The following is a 23,544-nucleotide window of genomic DNA, read 5'->3' as shown; positions in this document are numbered from 1 at the left end:
TGGAGTGAGACCATTAGTCGTGTTGACTGCGTGCATGCGTGCACATGTACGTGTGTGCAGAACCCAAGCCTGTGTATGCCCAGCCTGGTCAGCCAGATGTTGATCTGCCAGTCAGTCCGTCTGATGCCCCTGTGCCCAGTCCTCCCCACGATGACAGCATCCTGCGGTAATCTGACTTCCTGTCTCATTCACCCATCATTCACCCTGCGTCTCCACTCATATTGTGCAGTAGCTGGTATTTGATAACATTTTTTTTAAGTGATTTAGAATTTTTTACATTTGCAGTAAGGTCAGATTTTCTGTACTGCCTTTGGCTGTGTGCGTGCATGTTTGGAGTATTTTATAAGTCTGCATAAGAGCATCTGCTAATTGCTTTGTGTGTTTTTGTGTGTGTGTGTGTGTGTGTGTGTGTGTGTGTGTGTGTGTGTGTGTGTGTGTGTGTGTGTGTGTGTGTGTGTGTGTGTGTGTGTGTGTGTGTGTGTGTGTGTGTGTGTGTGTGTGTGTAGTCCCAGCATGAAGCTGGTGAAGTTCCAGAAGAGCGAGAGCGTAGGACTGCGTCTGGCCGGAGGCAACGACGTGGGCATCTTTGTAGCAGGAGTTCTGGAGGACAGTCCTGCAGCTAAGGAGGGTCTGGAGGAAGGAGATCAGATCCTCAGGGTGAGTGTGATCAGATCCTCAGGTTGAATGCGATCTGCTCATCTGACTCCAAAACGCCTCTATAGCTCTATAACTCCAAACCTGTAGCCCTCAACAAACTCCAGCAGACAAGGCACTTCCCTGTGGTTGAAAGCCCTTCAGAACAGAAGCCAGGGCTGGTCGCGAGGGAAACGGAAAAACAAAAACAATCGCAAGCGTTTGAGTGTTTTTGTTCCAGTACTTTTCCAATAATGACACTGACTGAAGGTCAATCTTTTATGAAGCCGTATTATGCATTCAGTTGACTTGACATTAAGTAAGAGGCTCTTTAACAGTAATGAATTTGTGTCAGGATTATTTTTGTGTTGTACACAATATGAGTGTTATTGTGAGATGCGCACATCTGTTCTAGACTGATCTTGGCTCTGTGAGAGGGTGTTTGTGTGTGCAAGCTTGTGAAACCTCCCACACTTTCTTGGAAAAGATTGAGAAACTATGCAAGCCTTTTAATTGTGACCAGCAGCGACAGTGAACCCATGCCTGGCTCCTCCAAGCCTCTCCGGGTGCCGTCACACACAAAGGCGGTTATTGATCCAGACACCCGGTGGTGCTCGCTGTCGTCAGTAGTTGGCTTCCACGCCCAGAAAATGAGTCAGATTGATTTAGGCACAGTCTGTCCCCAAACATCTCAATGAAGCATGTTTTGCAGTCCCGTGTACATTTGCTCATTAAAAAGGTCAGTGTGTGTGTGTGTGTGTGTGTGTGTGTGTGAGAGAGAGAGCACATGTGTGCACATATGTATAAGGGCGATTCCTCAAAGCGTTCCTCCTGTTTTCCACCCTGCTGTACAAACACACTCCTCAGATTCCAGACTCTTCCCTGCGGTGTCTGCTGCTCCCGCCCACAGTTCTCTCTAGGAGTCTGTAGTCTGTTAGTCTGCCAGAGGCCTGTCCCCTCCCCCATCGCTAAGCAGCTCTCGCATACGCAAAAAAGGCCCTGGTCCCCTCTCATTGTCTCCCTTTACCTCCCTCTCCCCCCCCCCCCCCTTCCTCTTGCAGGTAAACAACGTCGACTTTGCTAACATCATCCGGGAGGAGGCGGTCCTGTTCCTGCTCGACCTGCCCAGAGGGGAGGAGGTTACCATCCTGGCGCAGCAAAAGAAGGATGGTGGGTGTCTCCTCCAGCAAACATGCCTGCACCTAGGACCCGTCCACATCTGCCGGCCCGGCCCACAGTGGCTGGCCTGCTCTACACTTAAATGCATCGTGGTGCTATTTTCTGAAAACATTTTTATAACGGCATTTTAAAACGTACGACTCCAAAAAAAAATTATTAATTATTGTTATGGTCCTGCTGTGACCACAAGAGCATGAACCCTCAGTTAGCATTGTCCAGTTAGCTGCTGCACTGTGTTGGTGTAAGAACCTTCATGTGTCTGTCTTCAATCCACGTGCGTGTAGTGTATCGGCGGATCGTGGAGTCAGACGTGGGCGACTCCTTCTACATCCGGACCCACTTTGAGTACGAGAAGGAGTCCCCGTATGGTCTGAGCTTCAACAAGGGCGAGGTGTTCCGTGTGGTGGACACGCTCTACAACGGCAAGCTGGGCTCCTGGCTGGCCATCCGCATCGGCAAGAACCACCAGGAGGTGGAGAGGGGCATCATCCCCAACAAGAACAGGTGCAGAAACGTCCTGCAGTGATCCACAATCATACTGGCGCTCTCTCGCTCTCCTGCTCTTGTGTTCTCTGTTGTTCTCTCTTGATTTCTCTTCTGTTGCTTTCTCGCTTTTTCTCTCGCACTCTCTCTCACTGTCATATTCTCTGTTGTTCTCTCGCTTTCTCTCTCGCTTTCCCTTCTCTGTTGCGTTCTCTTGTGCTCTCCCTGCCTTTAAAAAAACAAACAAACATTTTTTTTCCCCCCCCGACTGCCATGACTGCGGCGATAGCGAAGCCAATGCCTGAACGTGAGCGTTTCTGTGCTTTGGAGATTCGTCGCACTTCTTTTTTTGAGTGAGCGCACTTATTCTGGCTTTAGCGCTGCTGCGGCGTCTGCGCTGGGGGCTTGCAGGTGTGGAGGGCTTCCTTCGCCTCGATGCTGTCTGCTCTCGTTTGTGTACACATACTCTGCGCTGCTGACAGTAGTCCCCATTTGCATGTTGCATACTTCACCGCTATGATCATTACTGACACCATCAATTGTCCCATGTGAAACAGACCTCGCCATCCATGACATCGGGAGACGGTGTGTGTCTGCCTTCTCCTGGTGTTTCGCTTTGTATCGTGCTGCTGCTTACAGTCAGCCGACACACGTGTGTTTAAAACCAGCAGGACGTCAGTCTTTTCCAGTATGAAAGAGTGGGCCAAAGCAGAGCTGTGTCCTGCAGTTCCCGATCGCCTGGATCCGTGCCTCCTTTTCCAGCTGATCATCTCTTCTTCTGCGCAGGGCGGAGCAACTCTCCAGCGTGCAGTACACCCTTCCCAAGACCCCTGGCGGCGACCGTGCCGACTTCTGGCGCTTCCGCGGCCTGCGCAGCTCCAAGCGGAACCTGAGGAAGAGTCGTGAGGACCTGTCCGCCCAGCCCGTGCAGACCAAGTTCCCCGCTTACGAGAGGGTCGTGCTCAGGGAGGGTGCGTAGGCCCGCTGGCGCGCCGAATCGGGAAGCACGTTCCGGGTCTCACATTTCCTTGTTTAGAAGTGTTGGGAGTGCCATGTGCTGGCATTAGCATCTGGCTAAGGTCAGAATTCCTGGCCAAGTGCTTTGAGTACATGTATTGGCGTGCTTTTTGTTCAGAAAAGTCTCTCTCTGCACTGGCCTGCCCTGGCTAGTACGTCCCTGCTCTGAAAAAACTGCAGTAATGTAAAGCAATGTGCCATAGTGGCAGGAAGATTGCTTTTATGTTTTAGCTGTAGTGTTATTTCTGAGACTAAACTTCTTTTTTGCTACATAAGTAAATACTCCTGTATAAACGTAAATAAACTGCCCATTAGTTTTAGTTAAACTCTGCACTGGTGCTAACCTAGACGTGGTTCTTTCTTTTTCTCCAGCTGGTTTCCTGAGGCCAGTGGTGATCTTCGGGCCGATTGCTGACATCGCACGAGACAAACTGGCAAGAGAGGTGCCCGATCTCTTCGAGCTGGCAAGTGAGTGTCACTGACACACACACACCCGACTTACTTTCACATGCACCTTTTTTGGTAGCTGCCTTGTCTCGGCCGTGTCTGTTTAATGTAGCGGTGCCACTGCCGGACACACTGCGGTGAACGCTGCAGATCTAGGGTACAGTGTGCCACTGTTTTGCTGTCCACTCGCCCTTGGACTGATGGCACCTGCACTTTGCCTAACTCTGTTGGTCTGTGACTTGCTTTTGTTGCCCTGCAGAAACACAGCGTCCTGGAGAAGGGGAAAGTATGTCGCATCTCTGCACCTGCTTGCTCGCTCGATAGCCCTAGACCACCCCACACACACACACACACACACACACACACACACACAGACACACACTCATCGCTCATCTGCTCTCCATCCCTGGCACTGGCTTTCCTGTTCATGGAATGAACTGGTGTGATGCTCATTGCAGCGAGGCCACTGCTGCGGCTGGCTGAATGAGTGCCGTGTGGAGCTGTGTGTGCAGGGTCGCCCCTTCTCTGCCGCTGAACGCTAGAACCGAGATGACCTGAGGTCTTAGACGTTCTTGGCGCTCTTCGCTTTTCGTTCTGAAAAGCGGCTCAGTGCTTTTTGTAAATAATTCACACAGTGAAGTACACACCGTTAAAGCCTTCACAACAAAGCCAGAGTCTGGATTTCCACACACACACACACACACACACACACACACACACACACACACACACACACACACACACACACGCACACACATGCACACAGGAAACACACAGAACATCACACTCAAAAGCCTAGAGTGGCATTCGCTCATGTAACACTGTAGTGTTGCATACAAAAACACAGTCAAAGACTCAGGAGGAGTGAGGTGAAACAGGAACACGCAAAACGTGGACTACACACGCCCAGCATCTTGTCTCCTGCAGCATGTGTGCATTGTCCTAAGTTCTGGTCTCACTGTGCGCTGAGTGTGAAGAAGCTGCTCCTTTTTTTTGGCTGACCTGGGACCAGTTCCATAATATGTACTCGGACTAAGATGACCTAAAGCAGAGCTTCACCCAAAATTGAATCTGATACCTGCCTTGGACGTTTTCTAGATGTCAGTCAGTTTTTGTATTAATATATGCATGATCAAGATTTGTTTCACCACCAGTGACTGATAAATTATAGTCACATGAATTTAGCCCCATCTGTATGCTAATTGCTAATTTCCATAAATCTATCTTTTAAGAAAATTTGTTTTTAGAAAGGACTGTTCTTTGCAATGGCCCACACATGTGGATCGATCCATTGCTTTCCTTGTGGTTTGTTGTTTCAAGGTGAGACAAACTGCTTTTGATTGGTTGCAGGAGTTGAGTAGAAACATGCTCACTATCAGTCTCGGTTGTATTTACTGTTGCCAGTTTGGTGATCAGAAACTCGAATGTGGTTGAGAATTTTCTACCCAAGTTAGAGCAAAGTATGAGTTAAGAGTTCCACTCTTTTCCATTAAGAAACAGATTTGTGCCAATTACAGTAATATGACACCCTATAATAAGGCTCAAACTGGTATGACCAGACCCCTTCTGCAAATACTACTTGTTCTGTAGGCACAAATCCATCCAAAAAGTAGTCCTGGTAGTGTATGGAAACATTTACTGAAGCACAGCGAAAGAAAAACAACTTTAAAATCTGATCAAATACTTTTTCTGAAAACAAAGAGTCTTGAAAAAAGTGATTACAAAGAGTATGTCTGTCTGTTAGCTGTCTAGAAATCGTCCAATAAATAATTAGAATAGGTCAAATGTGCAAACTCCTCCTTTACGCTCTGGAGAGGGAGGTATGTTCCCAGACCAGCATGAGGGAGCAGATTCTGACTCCTAAACCAAAGCATGAGTGCTAATGGCAGTCAATGCCGGAGGGGTAGGCTGTAATACCATGTGATAACGTGTGCGCATGTGTTCTGTCTGCTGTGCCTTCACGCTGCAGAGAGCGAGCCCAGAGACGCAGGGACGGACCAGCGCAGTTCTGGTATCATACGCCTTCACACCATCAAGCAGATCATTGATAAGGTGAGTGGAGCACTAGCATGCGTGCGCTGGTCAGCTGCACAGCGCGATGTCGCCCCCTGCTGTCTGAGCTCCAGGCCTGGTGATGCATTATAGTTTCACAAATTGATTTAGCCAACGTAGCGGACAACTAGCGCAAGATTCAATTTGGCTTTCTATGTTTTATGTTTTAAAATTTTGATTGTATTGGTTTTGAGCAGATATTTATATACTACATAGATTGTTTTGGCTCAAAATACAAATTGTAAATCAAGATAATGTGTCACAGGGACTTTTTGTCGCAGGTAAATCTTTTAATAATAATAATAAAAAAAATGTAAGCATTTAACTTGTAAACAATGTAAAAACTGAACTGCCTCATATAAAACTGAATATGAGAGACCCATGGAGGATCAAAGATACAGTTAAATATTTTGGTATACCCTTAATACATTTATATAAATAAAGTTTAGTGATGGACAGGTTACTTGTCTGCAAGATGGCATGGTAGTGAAGATCAAAACTATGAAACGGTGTGTTTTGAAACCGTGGCACGTGTACTGCTGCAGGACAAGCATGCGGTACTGGACATCACCCCCAACGCAGTGGACAGACTGAACTACGCGCAGTGGTACCCCATCGTAGTGTTCCTCAGCTCGGACAGCAAACACAGCGTGAAGACCATGCGGACACGCCTCTGTCCTGAGTCCAGGAAAAGCGCTCGCAAACTGTACGAGCGTTCCCTCAAGCTGAGAAAGAACAACCACCACCTCTTTACTGGTGAGGACACAGTTTGTGTTTTGGGCGGTGGGGGGAAGGATAGTTTGAGAACTGCGATAGGCCTCATGACTTTACTATGAGTTCATAAGATTGATCCCAGCTGATACCTGCAGCCTTGTGAGGTTGAGGTCACACCATAACCCAGAGCTGTTCCAGGGTCAGTGTCCTGTTAACCCCGAATGTAAATCACTTTGTGTGTGATTTTGTGTTTGCTGGTACATCTCCATTCTACTATCAATCCTTGTGTGTTTTTTAAAGCAGTCTTACACTACTCATACTCAACATCTGGCAGTCACACAGACACACACACACACACACCGCTGTCTTAAACATAAACGCTTATATATTCCATGTGGTGTTCTTGGGGGGCAGAGGACATCTGTCCCAGGTGCCTGTGTGCTTTGGTAGGACACCGTGGGACCGTCATGGACAACAGAGATTTGTTTTATAATGAAGATATAGCCTCTTAATCTTGAATATGAAAAATCCTAAAATTTTACATCTCGATGTCCACATTATAAGCTGAAGGCTGACGTGCCATTTTGTCGTGTTGAAAAAAGCATCACCCACGGTAACAGAGCGCCTCAGGTCAGCGGGGGTGTGGCGTGGAGCGGAAGGCTGGAGAACAGCAGCACGCAGATTTAATCTCCCTCAGGGCTGCTCCTTTGGAGGGCAAACGCTGGTCTGAGATCAGCTTGCTTCATCTGTACCATCATCTTACAGCATAACGGGGAAGAAAAAAAAAAAGGTTCATTAGTATCATCATGCCAGCGCAGATTTCTTAAGATAAAGACACGCGTACCCATCTGGGCTTCATCACTGGGATTTACCTTCAGAATTATAGCATGCTGTTTAAATTTTAGCCACGTTCAGGCCTGATGTGTTCAGACACAGTGTCTGTACACTCACCGAAACTGGTTATTGTGTAAAATGTAACTGTGCAAAATCTAAGTATGTGTGTGTGTGTGTGTGTGTGTGTGTGTGTGTGTGTGTGTGTGTGTGTGTGTGTGTGTGTGTGTGTGTGTGTGTGTGTGTGTGTGTGTGTGTGTGTGTGTCCCTCCACACACACCTCTGCAGCCGTCATTAACATGAACAGTATGAATGAAGGTTGGTACGGCGCGGTGAAGGACACCATCCAGCAGCAGCAGAACCAGCTGGTGTGGGTGTCAGAGGGCAAGGTGAGCTGCTCGTTCCGCTGCTCCTCATTGGCTGACACCTGTTGGCCAATCGCTGTACTTGTGTGATTTGACGTAGTCGTGTTATGCCACCGTTTTGTGCCAGAACTGCTTTTTGTCTGCTCTCTCACTCACGCTTTCATGCGTGCACTCTCTCTCTCTCATTCCCTTCCTTCCTCCAGGCGGATGGCGCTCCCGAGGACGACCTGGACCTGCATGACGACCGGCTGTCCTACCTGTCCGCGCCGGGCAGCGAGTACAGCATGTACAGCACCGATAGCCGGCACACGTCCGACTACGAGGACACAGACACAGAGGGCGGCACCTACACCGACCAGGAGCTGGACGAGACCCTCAACGACGACGTGGGCATCCCGAGTGAGCCGGCTCTCACCCGCTCCTCGGAGCCCGTGCGGGACGACACGCCTATCGTCCACCAGCCGCCCGGGTACCCGGGCTACCCGATGCCAGCGCCAAGGCCAGAAGCTGTTGCCCGGATCCACCCAGCCGGGTTCAAGGCGCCCGCATCCCAGCAGGTAGCGTGTCTAAGGGCCGCCAACCTGCCTGCCCACCTGCCCTGTTGCCTGGAGGCCACCAGGTGCTTCCGGAGAGGGCTGTGGAGGCGTGTCTGACGGAAAACCCCCGCGTGCCCTTTCAAACACTCTCATTGCAATTCCCGATGTTGACGGTCAAGTAAATATTATCGCCAATACAATATTAATTGTATACGTGCGTGGGTGTGTGTGTGTGTGTGTGTGTGTGCGCGCACGTGTGTTTTTATGTATTTCCAAAAACAAAAGATGGCTTGCTTGCCACCGCCCCCCACCCCCAAAAAATAACAGTGACTCTTATGACTGTCGTTGTTTTTCTCATCGATGTCCTCACCTATGGTGGAATGAAGCCACGTCGTGTCTAGCTGTGTGTATTGGCTGCGTAGCCTCATGGTCCTCCTAGCTATGACCCACCCCTGTGTCAATCAAACTGATGTCATTACCAGAGTGTGCATGACGGACATCTCGGTATTGAACATGTCACCGATTGTGTATTTATCTCGGTGTAGTAACAATGTCGTTAAAAAAAAAAAGAGCTAAACTGTATATGGTAGAATTAAATGGAAATCGCAATAACATTGTCCACTTGTAGATTATTGCATGATATCAACAAGTCATCCCACTTTGCTTTGGAAACACAGAACACCTTTTCTTTGATATTCACCTGCACATGCTTGTTAGGTAGGCTCAGTGAAGTTGGAAGATGATCAGGAGGAAAATAAGGTGGTGATAATGTTGATGATGATGATGATGATGATGGCATTGGTAATGAAGATGCAGCTCAGGTGCGCTGGTGAGGTCGCGAGAACACTGTATTAAACATTTCTGACCACCTTCACAGAAAGTGGAGGCTGCTCCTCCTGCACAGCCCGAGCCGCCGAGTGAGACAGCGCCCCCTGCTGCCCACCTTAATGTAGCACACCTGAGCAGCCCGGAGGGGCCGGCTGCCTCGCCTCAGGGCGTCGTCGGACCGGGGGCCGGCTCGTCCCGCCGGTCCACGCCCGAGCTAGCTCAGCCTCCAGCACCTGAGCCCATCCGAACCGCAGCTCCCGGGTCAGAACCCAAGGTACCGCACCAGCCGCCCGGCGACGGACTCGGTCACGGGCCAAGCTTGGTGCCCTCTCTGGCACTCTCTGCTGTCTGCACTGTCTGCATGCTGCCTCTTCCTCCTGCATGCACACTGTCCGCTGCATGCGCAGGCGCAGGCACGTGCCTGTGTGTGCGCGCGCGCACGTCTGCGCGTGTCTGCGAGCGGAGGCTAGTGTACGCATGCGTGCGCATGTGTACATTCGTGTGCGTGAGTGAACAGCAGTGATGAGGGCCCGTGGTATGTTGAAAGCAATGGACGCTGCTGCTTACACACTCGCACAGCTCAGAGCCGCCTGGGTTTTGGTTGGCTTCCGTCTGTGCTGCCGTCGACGTAGAAATAGTGCTGGCACAACCGATGTACGTGCCACGGGTTTATTTTTTGTTTTAGCACCGTTTAGGTTGCTGTTTACCTCTCCTCTACTGACCTTGAAAGGTTGCCTTGTTGTAGTTCATCTGCGTTAGCTGGCTGAAGGGATGGGGCTCATGGGGTCCGTGTGGATGCTGAAAGGCTGCTTCTCAAAATGGTTTTATTGAGTCTGACGTAAACCCTTGCTTCCATACTGGCTGAGTAGTGTTCCTTCCACTTATTTATTTCAGTGTTTTGTTTTTTTTCCCCTGTTTATTTATTTATTTTTAATCTATTGCTTTTCTTCTGGTTGCTGTTTGGTGTGTAGTGGTGTATATAAGTTTCATATTTCTCAAATGCAAATCTGTCTTTAAACGCCCATCTTTGTAATGGCTGCTTTCGGTTTGACCTGTCTAATAACGGCCCTCTGAGTCTCCTCTATTGCAGGTCTTTCCTCTAAGCTTCAGCCTGCAGCCATTAATGTGCATTAATCATCTCCGGTTTCTGATGTGTTCAACTCGAATCTAATGATTTCTAAAACTTACACTTTTGTGTGACTTGCCTGATTGCTGACAGAGGATTATCTGTTGTCTGTATCGGTAGATGTACCAGAAAGAGATCTACAACATGAACGAGCCAGTCCGCATGAGTCCCGTGCTAAAGCCGCCTGCCTGCAACTCCCAGCAGCCCGTCTTTCAGGAAGAACAACCGTACAGAGATTATGAGCGCCAGCCCTACCGCTACGACAGCGCCCACACGGAACCAAAGACACGTAACTTTGACTCCCAGCTGCAGTATGACGGCCGTGTGCCTCCCTATGAAGAGCAGTGGCCCGTATACGACCACCAGGTGGCACCTCAGCACCCTACAGCGTACGAGTCCCGCCCGACCTACCAGGACGGGCAGGACCGCGACTACAGCCCCCCACGGTCCCGCTACGACACGGGTTACGACACGGGTCGACCTCGATACGGCAAGCCCAGTCCCGGACCGGTCCGTTACGACGAGCCCCCTCCCCCGGCCTCTGGTGGCTACGACGGACACTCGCGATACAGCCAGGACACACAGCCTCCCTGCCCAGCTCCCACCCCCTCCCCTGAACCTCCTAAGCAGCAGTATTACGAGGCTCCGTCCCGAAGGCCCGCCCATGGCCAGCCCCCACAGAGGGGCTACGTGAACTCGGACACCCCCCCTCCTCCCCCTCCCCCTCCCAAATCCGAGGCCGCCCCGTCGCCAGCAGAGACGGCCCTCGCAGTCACGTCCAAGCCCCTCCCGCCTCCTCCCCCTGAGTTGGAGGAAGACCCGGCACTGAAGCCACAGTCGGTTCTGACCCGGGTGAAGATGTTCGAGAACAAGCGCTCAGCGTCCGTGGACCGAGCCAGAGAGAACGCCGACTCCACACTCAAGGTGAGTCCACTATCACCGGGGGCAGTCGGTAATGAGGATAACTGTGTAGAAGACTTGATTTAGTCACACAAATCCAACCCACTCGCTCGTTCTCTCTCTCTCTCTCTCTCTCCTCTCAGTCAGCAGACATGGTTCCTAAACCCGGTGCTGGCTCTGTGCCCAAAGCCAACTCGCTGAGCAACCTCGACCAAGAGAAGACCTTCAGGTACAAGGCTAGAGGTGCAAGGTCACTGGGATGCATGAGTATCAGAGCTTTCTAAAGACTCAATATCAAAGAAGCACATGAAATTTGATCTCCGGCTGAAAATGTGTATCCAAGCCCCTTGCTACACTCGCAGAAAAAAGCAATACAAACCTGATATGAGCTGCTTTTGTTCTACTGTCTTGTAATCTGATGGTAATTACTACCTCCAGGGTACTTTACCATGAGCACCTCTTGAGTAGAACTGGATTCCTAGAGCTCCACCTTGTGGTGATTTTATAAAATGTCAAGCCTTAGCTATATTAGGTGCTTGTTGAATTGTTTCCACACACTGATCTAAGGATGTGTCAGGTGTCAATATTTCAACATGTTTACATACTCTGTCCCGTTAGATTAGCAACCACCATTCTGACTTTAGGGCTGTCACCAAGGACTAGTTGTCCAAATTGATCTGTTTGGATTTTAGGTTTAGGATTAGGTTTCAGTTTACAGAGGCTTCTTGTATGTGTAATGTATGTCTTTTATAAATGATCCTACCCCTCTCTCTCTCTCTCTCTCACTCTCTCTCTCACACACACACACACACACACACACACACACACACACACACACACACACACACACAGCCCCTGAGCCCCAGCAGCCCCAGTCTAAAGCTGATGACATTATTCGTGCAAACCACTATGACCCCGATGAGGATGAAGATTACTACAGCAAGCAGCTGTCCTACTTCGACCGTCGCACACTCGATGGCAAGCCCCCCACGCAGCCGGCGGTGGCCAGCAAGCCCCCCACGCAGCCGGCGGCGGCCAGCAAGCCCCCCACGCAGCCGCAAGTCCAACCAGCGCCCAGCTATCCAAGGTACAGCGTGTGCGCATGCACGCTTGCATGCACAGCTGTACAACCAGCACTAGTCATTTGCGCTCCCTCATAGATTCTGATCCAGACCTGTGGAAGAAAGGATAAAGAAATGCTAGTAGGAAGTTCACTGCTGTTACAGTTCTTCACTGCTTTCCCAATCACTCTTATTACACTCAGACATGGAATTCTTGGACGTGCATTTCATTAGTTCCATTTTGAAATGGAAAGACATGTGAATCTGGGTTTTTGTGGTCGGTCTCTAACTCTGTGTTTAAATGTGTCCGTGTGCCTGTGTTTGTGCATTTTGGTGTATGTTTATTAGGGCGGAGACACTGGAGAAGGTCAGCCCCACTCCCCAAGTGACTCCAGCTGCTCTGCCTATAGCCCCGCCCCCTACCATGCCCAAACCTGCTGGTAATTGTTGATAGAGTCCTATGCTATGATCAACCCCTTTTTGTTAATGAAAGACAAGAACTGATCAGTTTCTCAAATAAGTATACACCTACAGCTCCAGGCCTCTGATGTCATATAAAAGGTTTTTTTTGTTTTTTTTTTTGTCATCACACTCACACTCTCACTCTCTCTCTCTCTTTCTCTCTCTCTCTCTCTCTCTCTCTCTCTCCCTCTAGCAGTGACCCCTCCTCTAGACCCTCGCAGCTCCCCCAAGGTAAAGCCCCCTGTTCGCGAGGACACCGTGCAGAGTTCCTACCTCCCGCAGAAGAGCTTCCCCGAGAAGTCGCCCGTCAACGGCACCGCTGACGCCCCCAAGCCCGCCAGCGTGCCTCTGCCCTCTTCCTACAACCGCTACGTCCCCAAGCCCTACACGGTCTCAGCCAAGCCCTTCGAACGCAAGTTTGACAGCCCCAAGTTCAACCACAATCTTCTGCCCAGCGAGTCCCAAGCCAAGGCTCCAGCGGTAGGACCTCCCAAAACACAGCAGGCTCTGCCTCCAGATCAGGACCGGCCCAAGTACCAGCAAAATAACGTCAACGCCGTTCCCAAGGCCATTCCCGTCAGGTTAGAGACTCCAGCAGCTAACACGTTCTCAAAGTGTTTATGACATTTTCTTTATTTAAAAAAAACCCAAAGTTTTATGGTCCCCACCTCCACTGTATGGCTCAGTGTGTCTCAGCGCGCTTGTATTTGGTTCTGGCCTAGTCCAATGTAACAGCAACACTAATAACAAGTCTTACCAACCTGGGCAGTGATTGTTTTACTTCCTGCCTTTCCCGGGCTGCTCCTTGTATCTTGCCTGTTCTACGTGAAGGTCTTGGATTCCCTTCTTGAATCCTCTGTTTTCTGTCTCTGTCTCCTCCGGAGTTTTTAAACTCCTCCATTAAAGGTGTGATTTAAATGGAATAAATGCGCATGATGAAAAGTGCTCCACTGTAATTGAAGATATCCCAAACCTCTCCAGGTCTTCAACTAAACTGTAAACTTTCTATTCTAAACATTTCTCTTACTTTTGCCAATCCGCTGAATAATGTATAGTAGGGGTGCTCAAACCCTTGTCTCAAGCCCTTGTCTTGTAGATCTTCTGTCTTGCAGAATGTAGTTAACACTTTAATCTAGCAAACTAGGTAGATCTCCATGACTGGGCTTGGTCACCTCTAATGTAAAGTGTACAGCATCTCACCTAGGCTGCTCTCAATTCCCCAGCCCTAGCGCTTTGGAGGATGACGACGATGAAGATGTGCACACGGTGGTGGCTACAGCACGGGGCATCTTCAACTGTAACGGCGGGGTCCTGAGCTCCATAGAGACGGGTGTGAGCATCATTATTCCGCAGGGGGCGATCCCCGAGGGTGTGGAGCAGGAGATTTACTTCAAGGTCTGTCGGGACAATAGCATCCTGCCACCCCTTGACAAGGAGAAAGGTGAGATGATCTGCTTATCTCAACTGGATCAAATATTACTGCTGCTGACACTACTATTGAATACAACTACTACTACTACTGAATACTACTACTAGTGAATAATACTACTGAATAATACTACTGTTGCTGACACTATTACTGAATACTACTACTACTACAAAATATCACTACTGCCACTACTGCTGATATCAGATAGCATTGTGGTGTCTAGTTAAAGGAGGACAGAAATTAAGCTCTAAAGGAAATGAACTTGTTTTAAATACCCCTACTTCTGTTCCTACTTCTTCCATGTGTACGCATGCCTGTGTGTGTTTGTGTGTGCACTGGTGCGCGCGCTCACACGTTTACGTGCATGTATGTGCGTGCAGGTGAAACCCTACTAAGTCCACTGGTGATGTGCGGTCCCCACGGCCTGAAGTTCCTGAAGCCCGTAGAGCTACGCCTCCCTCACTGTGCGTCTATGACTCCTGATGGTTGGTCTTTTGCTCTAAAATCCTCCGCCTCCTCGTCGGGTACGCCGCCCTCTAATCTCTGGGCACTTGGGGCTCTGCAGGGCTGCCAGTCATGCAGCAGGGGGTGGGCCAGGGTTTCTTGCTGGGAAATCTGTTGCACTGTGCAGTTTATTTCTCATTCATGCAACTGCTCACATTCACTGATTTTAGATTTTGTCATGCACTCGCGCACTCAGGGGTCTACGTCCTCCTTCTCTACCCGGGAGCAGGGTTACCATAGTCTCCACGCAGGGGTTTTTCTGATGGCTGTTGTTTGTTCTAAACGTGCACTTCTTTCTGAAAGGCCCATCTACATTCACCAGTAATATAGCAGTCATGTTTATGGCTCACAAATCATGCTTTTTGCTGGAAATGATTCTTATTTTTTAATCTAAATATCTCTTGGTTCTTCTGGTTACTCATTCAGGCCTTATGAAGTCATCGAATTTCTCACTTGACTGCCAAAATGTCTGAACCTCCTGAGAAACACCCTTCAATTTTATTCTGAAACAACAATTTCATTCTCTTTAATCTACTAGGGGCCCATTACATGGGGACATTCCTTCTGTGTTCATGTCTCTGTCTCTCTCTCTCTCTCTCTCTCTCTCTCTCTCTCTCTCTCTCTCTCTCTCTCTCTCTCCTGCTCTATATCTGTTAATACTGTGCATTAGTTCAGAATGATCCTTCATTAGAAATATACAGGTAAATATCTAGAGAAGTGAACCAGTTGTTTACTGCTCTGTCCTACTTCGATGGGACAGGAACACAGTCCTGTGCCTGTAATCCTGCTGTTGTAAACCAACACCACTCTCCACCCCCCAGTGTCTGAGCGAGCTCTTTGCCCAGCTGGGGGCACTATTCCAGCAGCCTTGCTCTAATAGTGCTCCTTAGACACGGAGGGAGCCGGTTTAAGTCAACTAAATCACACCCTTATCCCAAGAGATTCTTTCTTTCTTAATTTTTCAGCATCAACGTTAAGGAACACCCCCTAGTATGTTATAAATTGCGCTCTGACAAATAAAGACGCGCAAAGGATGTGATGCAAATAATCAGACATGAAACTGTAACGCAGCTGCTGTTTTATCTGGTGCCTGATCTGGTTTTTCTGGTGGTGAACTTTCTGTGCCAGCTTGATGTTGATCAGTCTCAATTATTATCGGATCCACAACAGCTGAAGGTGTCTTATATTCATGTATCAGAGAGTTCCAAGAACTATCAAAGGGAGAGGCAAGGGTTTGAATTCTCATTTTAACAAGGGTTTCTTCTGCTAAGGTTTTATTGTTGTTAAAAGTATGTGTGGGATTATATTTGAATGATCTGTAAACCTTGTAAATCTCTCTCACTCCTTACCTCTGCCTCTCCCACACACTCTTACATCCCAAAGAGGCAGAGTGAGTTCTGTTCAAATCACCTCTTTATTATATAATTAGCATTGAGACGCAGAGTGGTTTTGTTAGAGACTTGTGCAGGACTTTATTAAAATTAGGGTTGGTTGGATGGTGGTGGTTGTTTTTATTTTAGTCGGTTAAAAAGCTTGGGGTTTGTGAAGGTGGTTATTCATGTCTTTTTTTCCTCTTTCTCTCCATCTCCATCTTCTCTTACTCTGTCTTTCTTACTCCGTTTTCCTCTACTCAGGTGACCCCAAGAATTGGCAGAACAAATCTCTCCCCGGGGATCCAAACTACCTAGTAGGAGCCAACTGTGTGTCTGTGCTTATCGACCATTTCTGAGGTGGCTGTTGCTGAATGTGAATCCCAAGATGAAAACACACCCTTGCTCTCCAAACACACACACGCACGCACGCACGCGCACTCTGCCATCGAGAGGAGGAGGTTTGGCAGTAATAAATGAAGGATGGATGCGTTTTGATTTTGTTTACTGTAGCCATGGAGACATGAAGAAGGATGAATTTCTCTGAAGTGCTGTTCCTACTCCTCTTTCTGTTCTTACTCCTCCTTTGTATGCTTACAAGCTCCTGAGTAAAATGAGAAAAATAAACTTTTTTTTTAATCCTTCATCAACTGCATACTCTGTGCCACTGAGAATATTCCCACCATGTTTCACTACTGGTCACCCACCTTCACAATCTCCAGGCTTCATTCACAAATGTCCTACACACTATATTAACCTCTGAGCTTTTTTTTTTCTTTACACAACAGTCTACACACTATTTAGAATGCTTATATAAAGTGGCGTTGCTCAAGTCGAGTTTTGTTTTATGTCTGGGTTTTTTAGATGATAAAATTCTAGTATTTAATTATTTCTTCAATTAATTGATTTTTTTTGCAATGGTCTAAAGGTGAGAACTGGTGTCATGTCTGTCACACCCATGTGCACGCAGCAAGTGTAGAGGGGAGCTCGACAGGAGGCCAGGAATGTGATGCAGGTGGTGTTGGAAATGGGGGGGAATGAAGCAGGCCCAGACCCTCCTCCTGAGGGCCATTTGTTTTATCCTGAGCTGGTGCCCCTCTTCCTCAGTCATCATCGCTGACCGCGAGAGCTGACCTGCTGCTACATCAGCAGTGGACTCGCGAAGAGTAGTGCACCAAGTGTTCTGCACCGTGGAGGTCTATGCACGTCAGAGTCGGTGTCCAGTCACCAGCATTACCCGTTTAGTTCTTTACTCTTCACCTTCCTTCACTGACTCCCCCTCGGTCTCATGCCTCATCTACAAAACGCGTTCTCAAATAACAAGACCTATTTACTTTTGCTGCTGTTGTTTTTTTGCTAAGTTATGAAGGTGGATTTCGGGAGAATAAAATGAAGCTCTTCTGCCATTTTGTCTACCCACTGTACAAGACCTGGGTTACCACCCAAGAACAATCAAGGCACTAAGTAAACACTTGTTCAGTGTACCTGCTATACACACACACACGATTCCTAATGACACAGAAAGTTGGCTGTATATAGAGCTAGCATGTGGCCTTTGGTTCTTGGTTTGTAAATGACTTTTTTTATGTCTTTATTTTGTATAAAATGTGGCAAGAAAAAATTCTTTAAAAAAAAGAATGAATGAATGAAATGGAAATAATCTTTGTATTCTGGTTATACCTTGAGCCCTGGAACTTTTACTTGGTATTAATTCCACTTGTTTTGTACCAATATATCAACACTAGCATCTAAATATAAACATTTTTAACAGTCACCAAAACAACCTTTTTTATGCTTTATTTGAAACAAAGGAAAGTGCTTGATTTTAAATGCTCTCAGATATTTCTTCTGTCTCATTATTAGTGTTATTGGATGCTGTATCATGTGCCCTGAAATGTATTTTTCTACTAATAGATGATTTATTATGGCACACCAGTGATTTTTTTTTTTTTCTTTTAGATAACACAATTTCAGTTAAATATTAGATCTTCACATGTGTGACTTTTCCCTTTTCAATTTTAAGTATACCACTGTATTAATAAAATCATTTTTAAAATAAATGTTTTGGTCTTTTGGTAATGGAGTAGCTCTTGGCCTGGTACAATCTCATCCACTTGTGGTAATGTTATGTGTGAGGCATGCACACATCCCTCACCCTACAAGCCGTGATGGAAAATGGTAAGAATATAGGCTGTAGTGGGAATGTCCATCGTTTATGGTTTTACCATGACATGTAAGTATGTTGCCTTATTCTTATTCTATTCTTAAAACACTGTGTAGGCAAACGTATAATTACATTCATTTTGAGGTCCTAGAATGTAATGTAATGGATACCATTCAATCAAGTCCAGCCAGCTGGGATTTGACATGCAACAATTAGAAATGGACCTTAAATGTCCCTATAAAAACACTAATATGTGGGTAAGAGCATGTGACGCCGTCCAAATTCTAACTAAATAGGTTTTAAAAATCATCTTAACATTTGCTCTGCGGATGACAAACCTTCAAAACGCACGCCAGTTTATCGATTGAAATGAAATTAACATTTGGGCGGCCAAGAGACAAGTTTTGCGTTGTAGTGTGTGCACGTGGGGGGTTGTTAATGTAGCTTATTTGATGTATTAATATTTGTAATTTCCAGAATCCTCGGCGAGATCCATAAATTAGTTACCGTGCTGACGCTGCAGTCTCGCATCGTGCACTTCCCAGGTTTAGCCTACAGGTGGCGCCTTCTGACTTTAAGTATCGTGGTGTAAACGCGTGTCAAAGGACCTGTAATTTTATACAGAAACATTTAGGCTATACCTTTACGATTAAAATCGCCTGATAAGTCCTTATTATGTTTTTGTTAAGCTCGGGTTTAGGAGTCTAAAAGTCTTAAATAAGGCCGCAGTATCTGAAAGAAATATACGATAACATCGTTATGCGTCTTCAAGTGCTGCTGCCCAGCAACATTAGGTTAGAGCGTGTTGACTTCCCGTATCTATCATATACAGTGTAACTACTGCACAACATCGCCATGCCTGCTGCACGATTATACAGTGTAACTACTGCACAACATCGCCGTGCATATCCCGTGTCTTACTGGCACGCCACTAGCGAGCGAGCCGACGACGGTAGAGGGTGCACGCATGTCCTTGGCTGAAGCCCACACTGCCTTCGATCCCGTGTAACGCGCCCGAAAGCGCATACGCAGGCTGGGGACGAGTAGGCTACATCACCTGACAGAGGCGGACATCATCCGACCGACTACAAAAACACGCGCTTTCATTCTGTCCCCCGATGAACCTCTAAAACTCATTTATTGTGACCTCTATTTACTTCGGCATGCACGATGCAAGGTGGATGATCTCTTTCGACCGCGATAAGGAACTGTGATGTCTGGAGACGCGTTTGACGGATCACCTCCTGATGCGTTTACTCGAAGTGGGCAGCGGCATTACATCCTAGGCTGCAGCGCGGCCGCTACGTTGTTGTTTCTGGCTGGAACGCTGTTTGATCGCGTGTTCCCAACACCTGCTCGGAAAAGGTTGCGCTTACCTTCGGCGCAGTGAACCGCGCACAGGACACATTTCTACAATTTGCGCCCGCTAAAGGTGCCTTCGGGATGGTCTCTGCGTACTGGCAACCTGCAGTAAATCAGTATCTCCGTTCTTGGTGCCAGTGATAACTACTAGGGGCTAAACCCAAAGCAAGCCTCTGTCTGAATGCCCTTAAATCGGAAGTACCGCAGTGAAGTTTAAATCGCACTGAATCAGTTTCGTCGCGACCATGCCAGTTAGTGCAATGCCAAGAGGGCGATCTCTCAGCCCGGTGTCCCTGTCCCACAGCCTCTCCCGGCTGAGGGAGTTCCGAACGCGGACTCGGATCATGCTTTCGCTCGGAGTTTCTCAGATGGTTCTGGGGAGTCTGATACTGGCTGTCAGTTTTGCCGCCTTAGCCCTTACTACCTCTCCCAAAGTCAGGCATTCCTGCCCTTTTTGGGCTGGTTTCTCGGTAAGTGCATCATATTTCATGCGCTGTTGTTTAGGTGAAGGGTCTTTTGTTGTGCTTGCTTTGCACGTTTCTGACCCCGAGGCTCGCGCAGTCAGCGCCTGGGAATGAGCGCACGTGCTCTTTGTGGTCGGTGGGTTGTGACAGGCGGATAACCTAAGCGCGCGTCTCGGCATATGTCTCATACCCGTGCATTTGACAGGACTAATATTTTTCTGCTGTACTTTATTTTTGTGTTTTTCTGTGTATATAACGACCGAGACAAATATCAGTTGCCTCGGCCTCTCTCACCTTCCTGGTCACCAGAGAAACGGAACGTTATGAAGTGGCTGTCCTGGCTGTTTTTGAAGCAGTCTTCCGTAAGTGTCAGATCATAACGTGGTGATAACATATAAAACGCAAGTGCTGCACTGCACCAGTGGAGGCTATTAAAACGGACAATTATTGTTTCAAACGGTGCCCCTTTTCAAGATTCTATTCATGTATGCTTGGCAGGGGCCACCCATAGGCTACTTTATAAATTGCCATAGACTAAGGCGCCCTATAAGGAGTCATTGTTAGAACAATAGACTACATTATGAAATGCTCATTGTGAAACTTCACGCAGTGTCAAAGTGGTCGTTGCCATTGATGCCTGCCTGTCTTTGTTGCAAATAAATAATCAGCTCGAGACAAAATTACAACAATACATCTGTGATAAATGGCTTGTTTTTAACTGGTTTGTTTATAACTCTACTATCTGCCATTTTCCCAGACCCAGATTAAGGCAAATTTTAGTTTGGAAAGAATTTTCAGTGATGAGTCACTACAGGACATTATACTTTATTCCAAAACTAAGCTTTATCCATGCCCAGGAACCAGCCGTAGAGCAATGAAACCAAAGATAATACATTTGCACCCTGAGACTGTACAACAGTGAGACTGCATATGACACACTAGTTCATACTGTTCTAGGTACACTACTGCCTTAAAGTATTTTGATAGTTCATTTTATTTTTGATCTGAAAGACTGTGCATTTGAGAATACCCACAGTGCAATCTGTTTTTTGTTTGTTTGTTTGTTTGTTTGTTTCTGGTGCCATGACCCAGATCAACATCTGTTATGAAAAAAAAGACAAGATCAAAAGATGTGAAAGTGTAGCTGATTAAAGTTGGTTGGAAACAGGCCTGTGAAAAAAGATTTGGAGGAACATTGGCTAACACCAAAAGAAGGATCCCCCTCCAACCTTTACCTTCCTTTGGAAAAAATGGCATTCTAGTATTCCCAGATTCTGCATTGGCAGAGTCCCTTCTATCTATGGTGGTCTAAATCTGAATCTAAATCAAAAAGAATAAATCTAAATCTAGATCAAAAAGATTTGGATTCAGATTTAGACCACCCATAGGGTACATAGACCACCCATAGGGTACTGGGATAGTGGTACGTTTTCTTTACCACAAATAATTCATTTTGTTTTCTGTACACAGTATATTCAAGTACTTTATACTTTAAATATCAACAACTATTTGCATATATTACAACAAAGATACAGAGGGCAATTTAAGAAATTATCTAAATAAAACAATGTATACAAACTATAGTTCATTGTAAGATATTAAAGCCTCAGATGGCAGGACTATAACCTAGCAAAAATACATTTCATTTTCAGAAGTGCATGATGTTTGAAAATTAAAGGTTCAGCATACCACTTGTCAATAGCTGATAATGAGGTTGTGACAAATAGTCTTTAATGAAATCAAAAAGAAAATGAATATTCAAAAAATGAAAAAGAAAATGTCTCTTATTGCAGCATAGTAATAACTGTCCACTTATTTCTGGAAATTTGCATCAATATGATTTCATTTTAAACAAAGTGTTTAAAATGAAATCATATTACCACAAATTTGCAATACATACAAAACTACAGCCTTCATATGCTCTGACTTACATAAGAACAGCTGCAGGAGACTTCCACACGGGGCTTAAGGAAAAATAATTAAATCAAAATTAAATGTGAAAGAAGTTGTACTATATTAAAATGAGGAGCTGCAGGCATGCTTGTTCCCTGGTTGCCAGGATCCAGCTACTCAAAGTGGAGCTCCCTGCATCAGGCTCCCTCGATGCCCTTTCTCCACTGCTTTCTCCTCTGTTTACATGGCATTACTTACTGCAGTGTGCAAAAACAGGATCTGTTTACTAGATATAGCTGGCCTACACTAGGAGTGTGGCTGTCTCACAGGACACTTCACATCCACGTTTTTTTTTTTCATTGCATTGCACTGGCTAAGTGACTATGTCTACAAAACCTGGGAAGCTGTAGGCTATGGTTGTAAATTACACACAGAAATGGAAAGTAAGTCAACATTAGCCTGCTAGCAGCAAAGTTTACTGTTATGCTGTATTATGCACATTTAAGGAGAAAGTTTTGGAAATTCTACTCAGTTGTGGCCTGGGTTAAAACCATTATAAAAGAAGGTACACACAAAATAACTTGTATTCTTTTAGGACGTCAGAATGCAAAGTGATGTGCAGGTTAGCTTTTTGCACCTATTTATTTATTTATGAATGAATGGATGAATGAATGAATGAATCACTTAGACAATCATGGAAGGCTAGGGCCACAGCAGAGTCTGTGAAGACAGAGGGGCATTGAGCTTCGCTCCTCTACCACTCCCATCTGCATCTTCCTGGTTGGGGGGCTGTTGGTGCCTAAGATCACTGCTGTTGTCCTGAGAACCTCCCTTCTGTTGTGGTAGGCAAGTACCCAAGCCACACCCTGGGCGATCTCCTGTCGCACAGACAACAGATGGAAATCTCGTTATTATTTATGGGGTAAGAACCGTGTGCCTCACCATGGCATTCATCTGCTGTGGGCTAAGGAACTCTGTTCTTATGCTTACCCTTGGTGATCGTCCCACCACATGTTCAGGAGGACGGTGTTGTCGGCTGCCTGTCTGGGTAGCATCTGGGATGACTTGTGGCCAGCAGCGGGCTGAGCCAGACCCGGTGTTGTAGAGGGGAGGTGGTCTGTAAAGATAAAACTGCCTGCTGGCACCAAACAAGTCCCAGTGTGGCCCCACCAAATCTAATGTGATTTGAGGCCCCACCCCATGCAGCCTTATTGATGTCTAGGCTCCAACTCTCAGAGGCCCAGACTTGCCTCTCCCTTCAGCTCTGTCTTCTCTTCTGTTATCGGTCACTGGTGAGCACTTCATATGGAACGTGTTTTTGAATGTGTTAGTCTTTTGATTTTCTTTATTGTTTCTTCATTGTTCTCGTTTACCCAAATGGGACAAGGTATAACAAAACTTCTTCATGCTTGGAAAATGCAAAGACAAACTTGTGTGTGCAAATGAAGTACATATATATAGAGAGCACAGTACTTTTGCGATTCATATTATGTTTTCATTCCTGGGATCTGTTGAAGCCAGTCCTCCATTTCATGGGTCACAGGTCCAAGTGCCCCTATCACCTGGGACAACCCTGGTGTCAATTTTCCACATTCTGTCTGTATGAGTCTCTGGTGTTTCTCCAACTTTTCATATTCCGTTTGATGTCTCCATCACTTGGGATTGCCGTGTCTATTACCACTGCTGTTTTCTGCCTCTCATCACTATGTCTGCTTAGAGGTCCC

General features: G+C 46.8%; 2 protein-coding genes across 13 annotated transcripts in view; both read left to right on the top strand.

The window, feature by feature from the left end:
• Window positions 1-17,997, top strand: part of tjp1a (tight junction protein 1a) — a 45,063-nt gene extending 27,066 nt beyond the window's left edge. For 4 of the 12 annotated variants that reach the window (XM_035520940.1, XM_035520938.1, XM_035520944.1 and 1 more), the window contains exons 10-29: window positions 61-166; window positions 507-657; window positions 1,695-1,803; window positions 2,097-2,316; window positions 3,082-3,266; window positions 3,685-3,780; window positions 4,019-4,045; window positions 5,729-5,811; window positions 6,357-6,567; window positions 7,645-7,745; window positions 7,925-8,278; window positions 9,135-9,359; window positions 10,332-11,135; window positions 11,255-11,340; window positions 11,962-12,198; window positions 12,521-12,612; window positions 12,828-13,215; window positions 13,858-14,075; window positions 14,444-14,587; window positions 16,202-17,997. In XM_035520940.1, coding sequence (XP_035376833.1) covers window positions 61-166; window positions 507-657; window positions 1,695-1,803; window positions 2,097-2,316; window positions 3,082-3,266; window positions 3,685-3,780; window positions 4,019-4,045; window positions 5,729-5,811; window positions 6,357-6,567; window positions 7,645-7,745; window positions 7,925-8,278; window positions 9,135-9,359; window positions 10,332-11,135; window positions 11,255-11,340; window positions 11,962-12,198; window positions 12,521-12,612; window positions 12,828-13,215; window positions 13,858-14,075; window positions 14,444-14,587; window positions 16,202-16,296 — 3,932 coding nt within the window. In that variant the 3' untranslated portion in view covers window positions 16,297-17,997. The remainder of the gene's footprint in view (window positions 1-60; window positions 167-506; window positions 658-1,694; window positions 1,804-2,096; window positions 2,317-3,081; window positions 3,267-3,684; window positions 3,781-4,018; window positions 4,046-5,728; window positions 5,812-6,356; window positions 6,568-7,644; window positions 7,746-7,924; window positions 8,279-9,134; window positions 9,360-10,331; window positions 11,136-11,254; window positions 11,341-11,961; window positions 12,199-12,520; window positions 12,613-12,827; window positions 13,216-13,857; window positions 14,076-14,443; window positions 14,588-16,201) is intronic. The other 8 variants (XM_035520943.1, XM_035520939.1, XM_035520945.1 and 5 more) reach the window with 8 other exon arrangements.
• A 1,114-nt stretch (window positions 17,998-19,111) lies between these two features.
• fam189a1 (family with sequence similarity 189 member A1) overlaps window positions 19,112-23,544 on the top strand; it is a 109,177-nt gene continuing 104,744 nt past the window's right edge. Inside the window, exon 1 of the mRNA XM_027008926.2 lies at window positions 19,112-19,933. Within this exon, the coding sequence (XP_026864727.2) occupies window positions 19,709-19,933 (225 nt within the window). The 5' untranslated portion in view covers window positions 19,112-19,708. The remainder of the gene's footprint in view (window positions 19,934-23,544) is intronic.

The sequence above is a fragment of the Electrophorus electricus genome, chromosome 21 (genome assembly GCF_013358815.1).
Source record: "Electrophorus electricus isolate fEleEle1 chromosome 21, fEleEle1.pri, whole genome shotgun sequence".
NCBI lineage: Eukaryota > Metazoa > Chordata > Actinopteri > Gymnotiformes > Gymnotidae > Electrophorus > Electrophorus electricus.
This window is presented reverse-complemented; position numbering and strand designations above follow the sequence as displayed.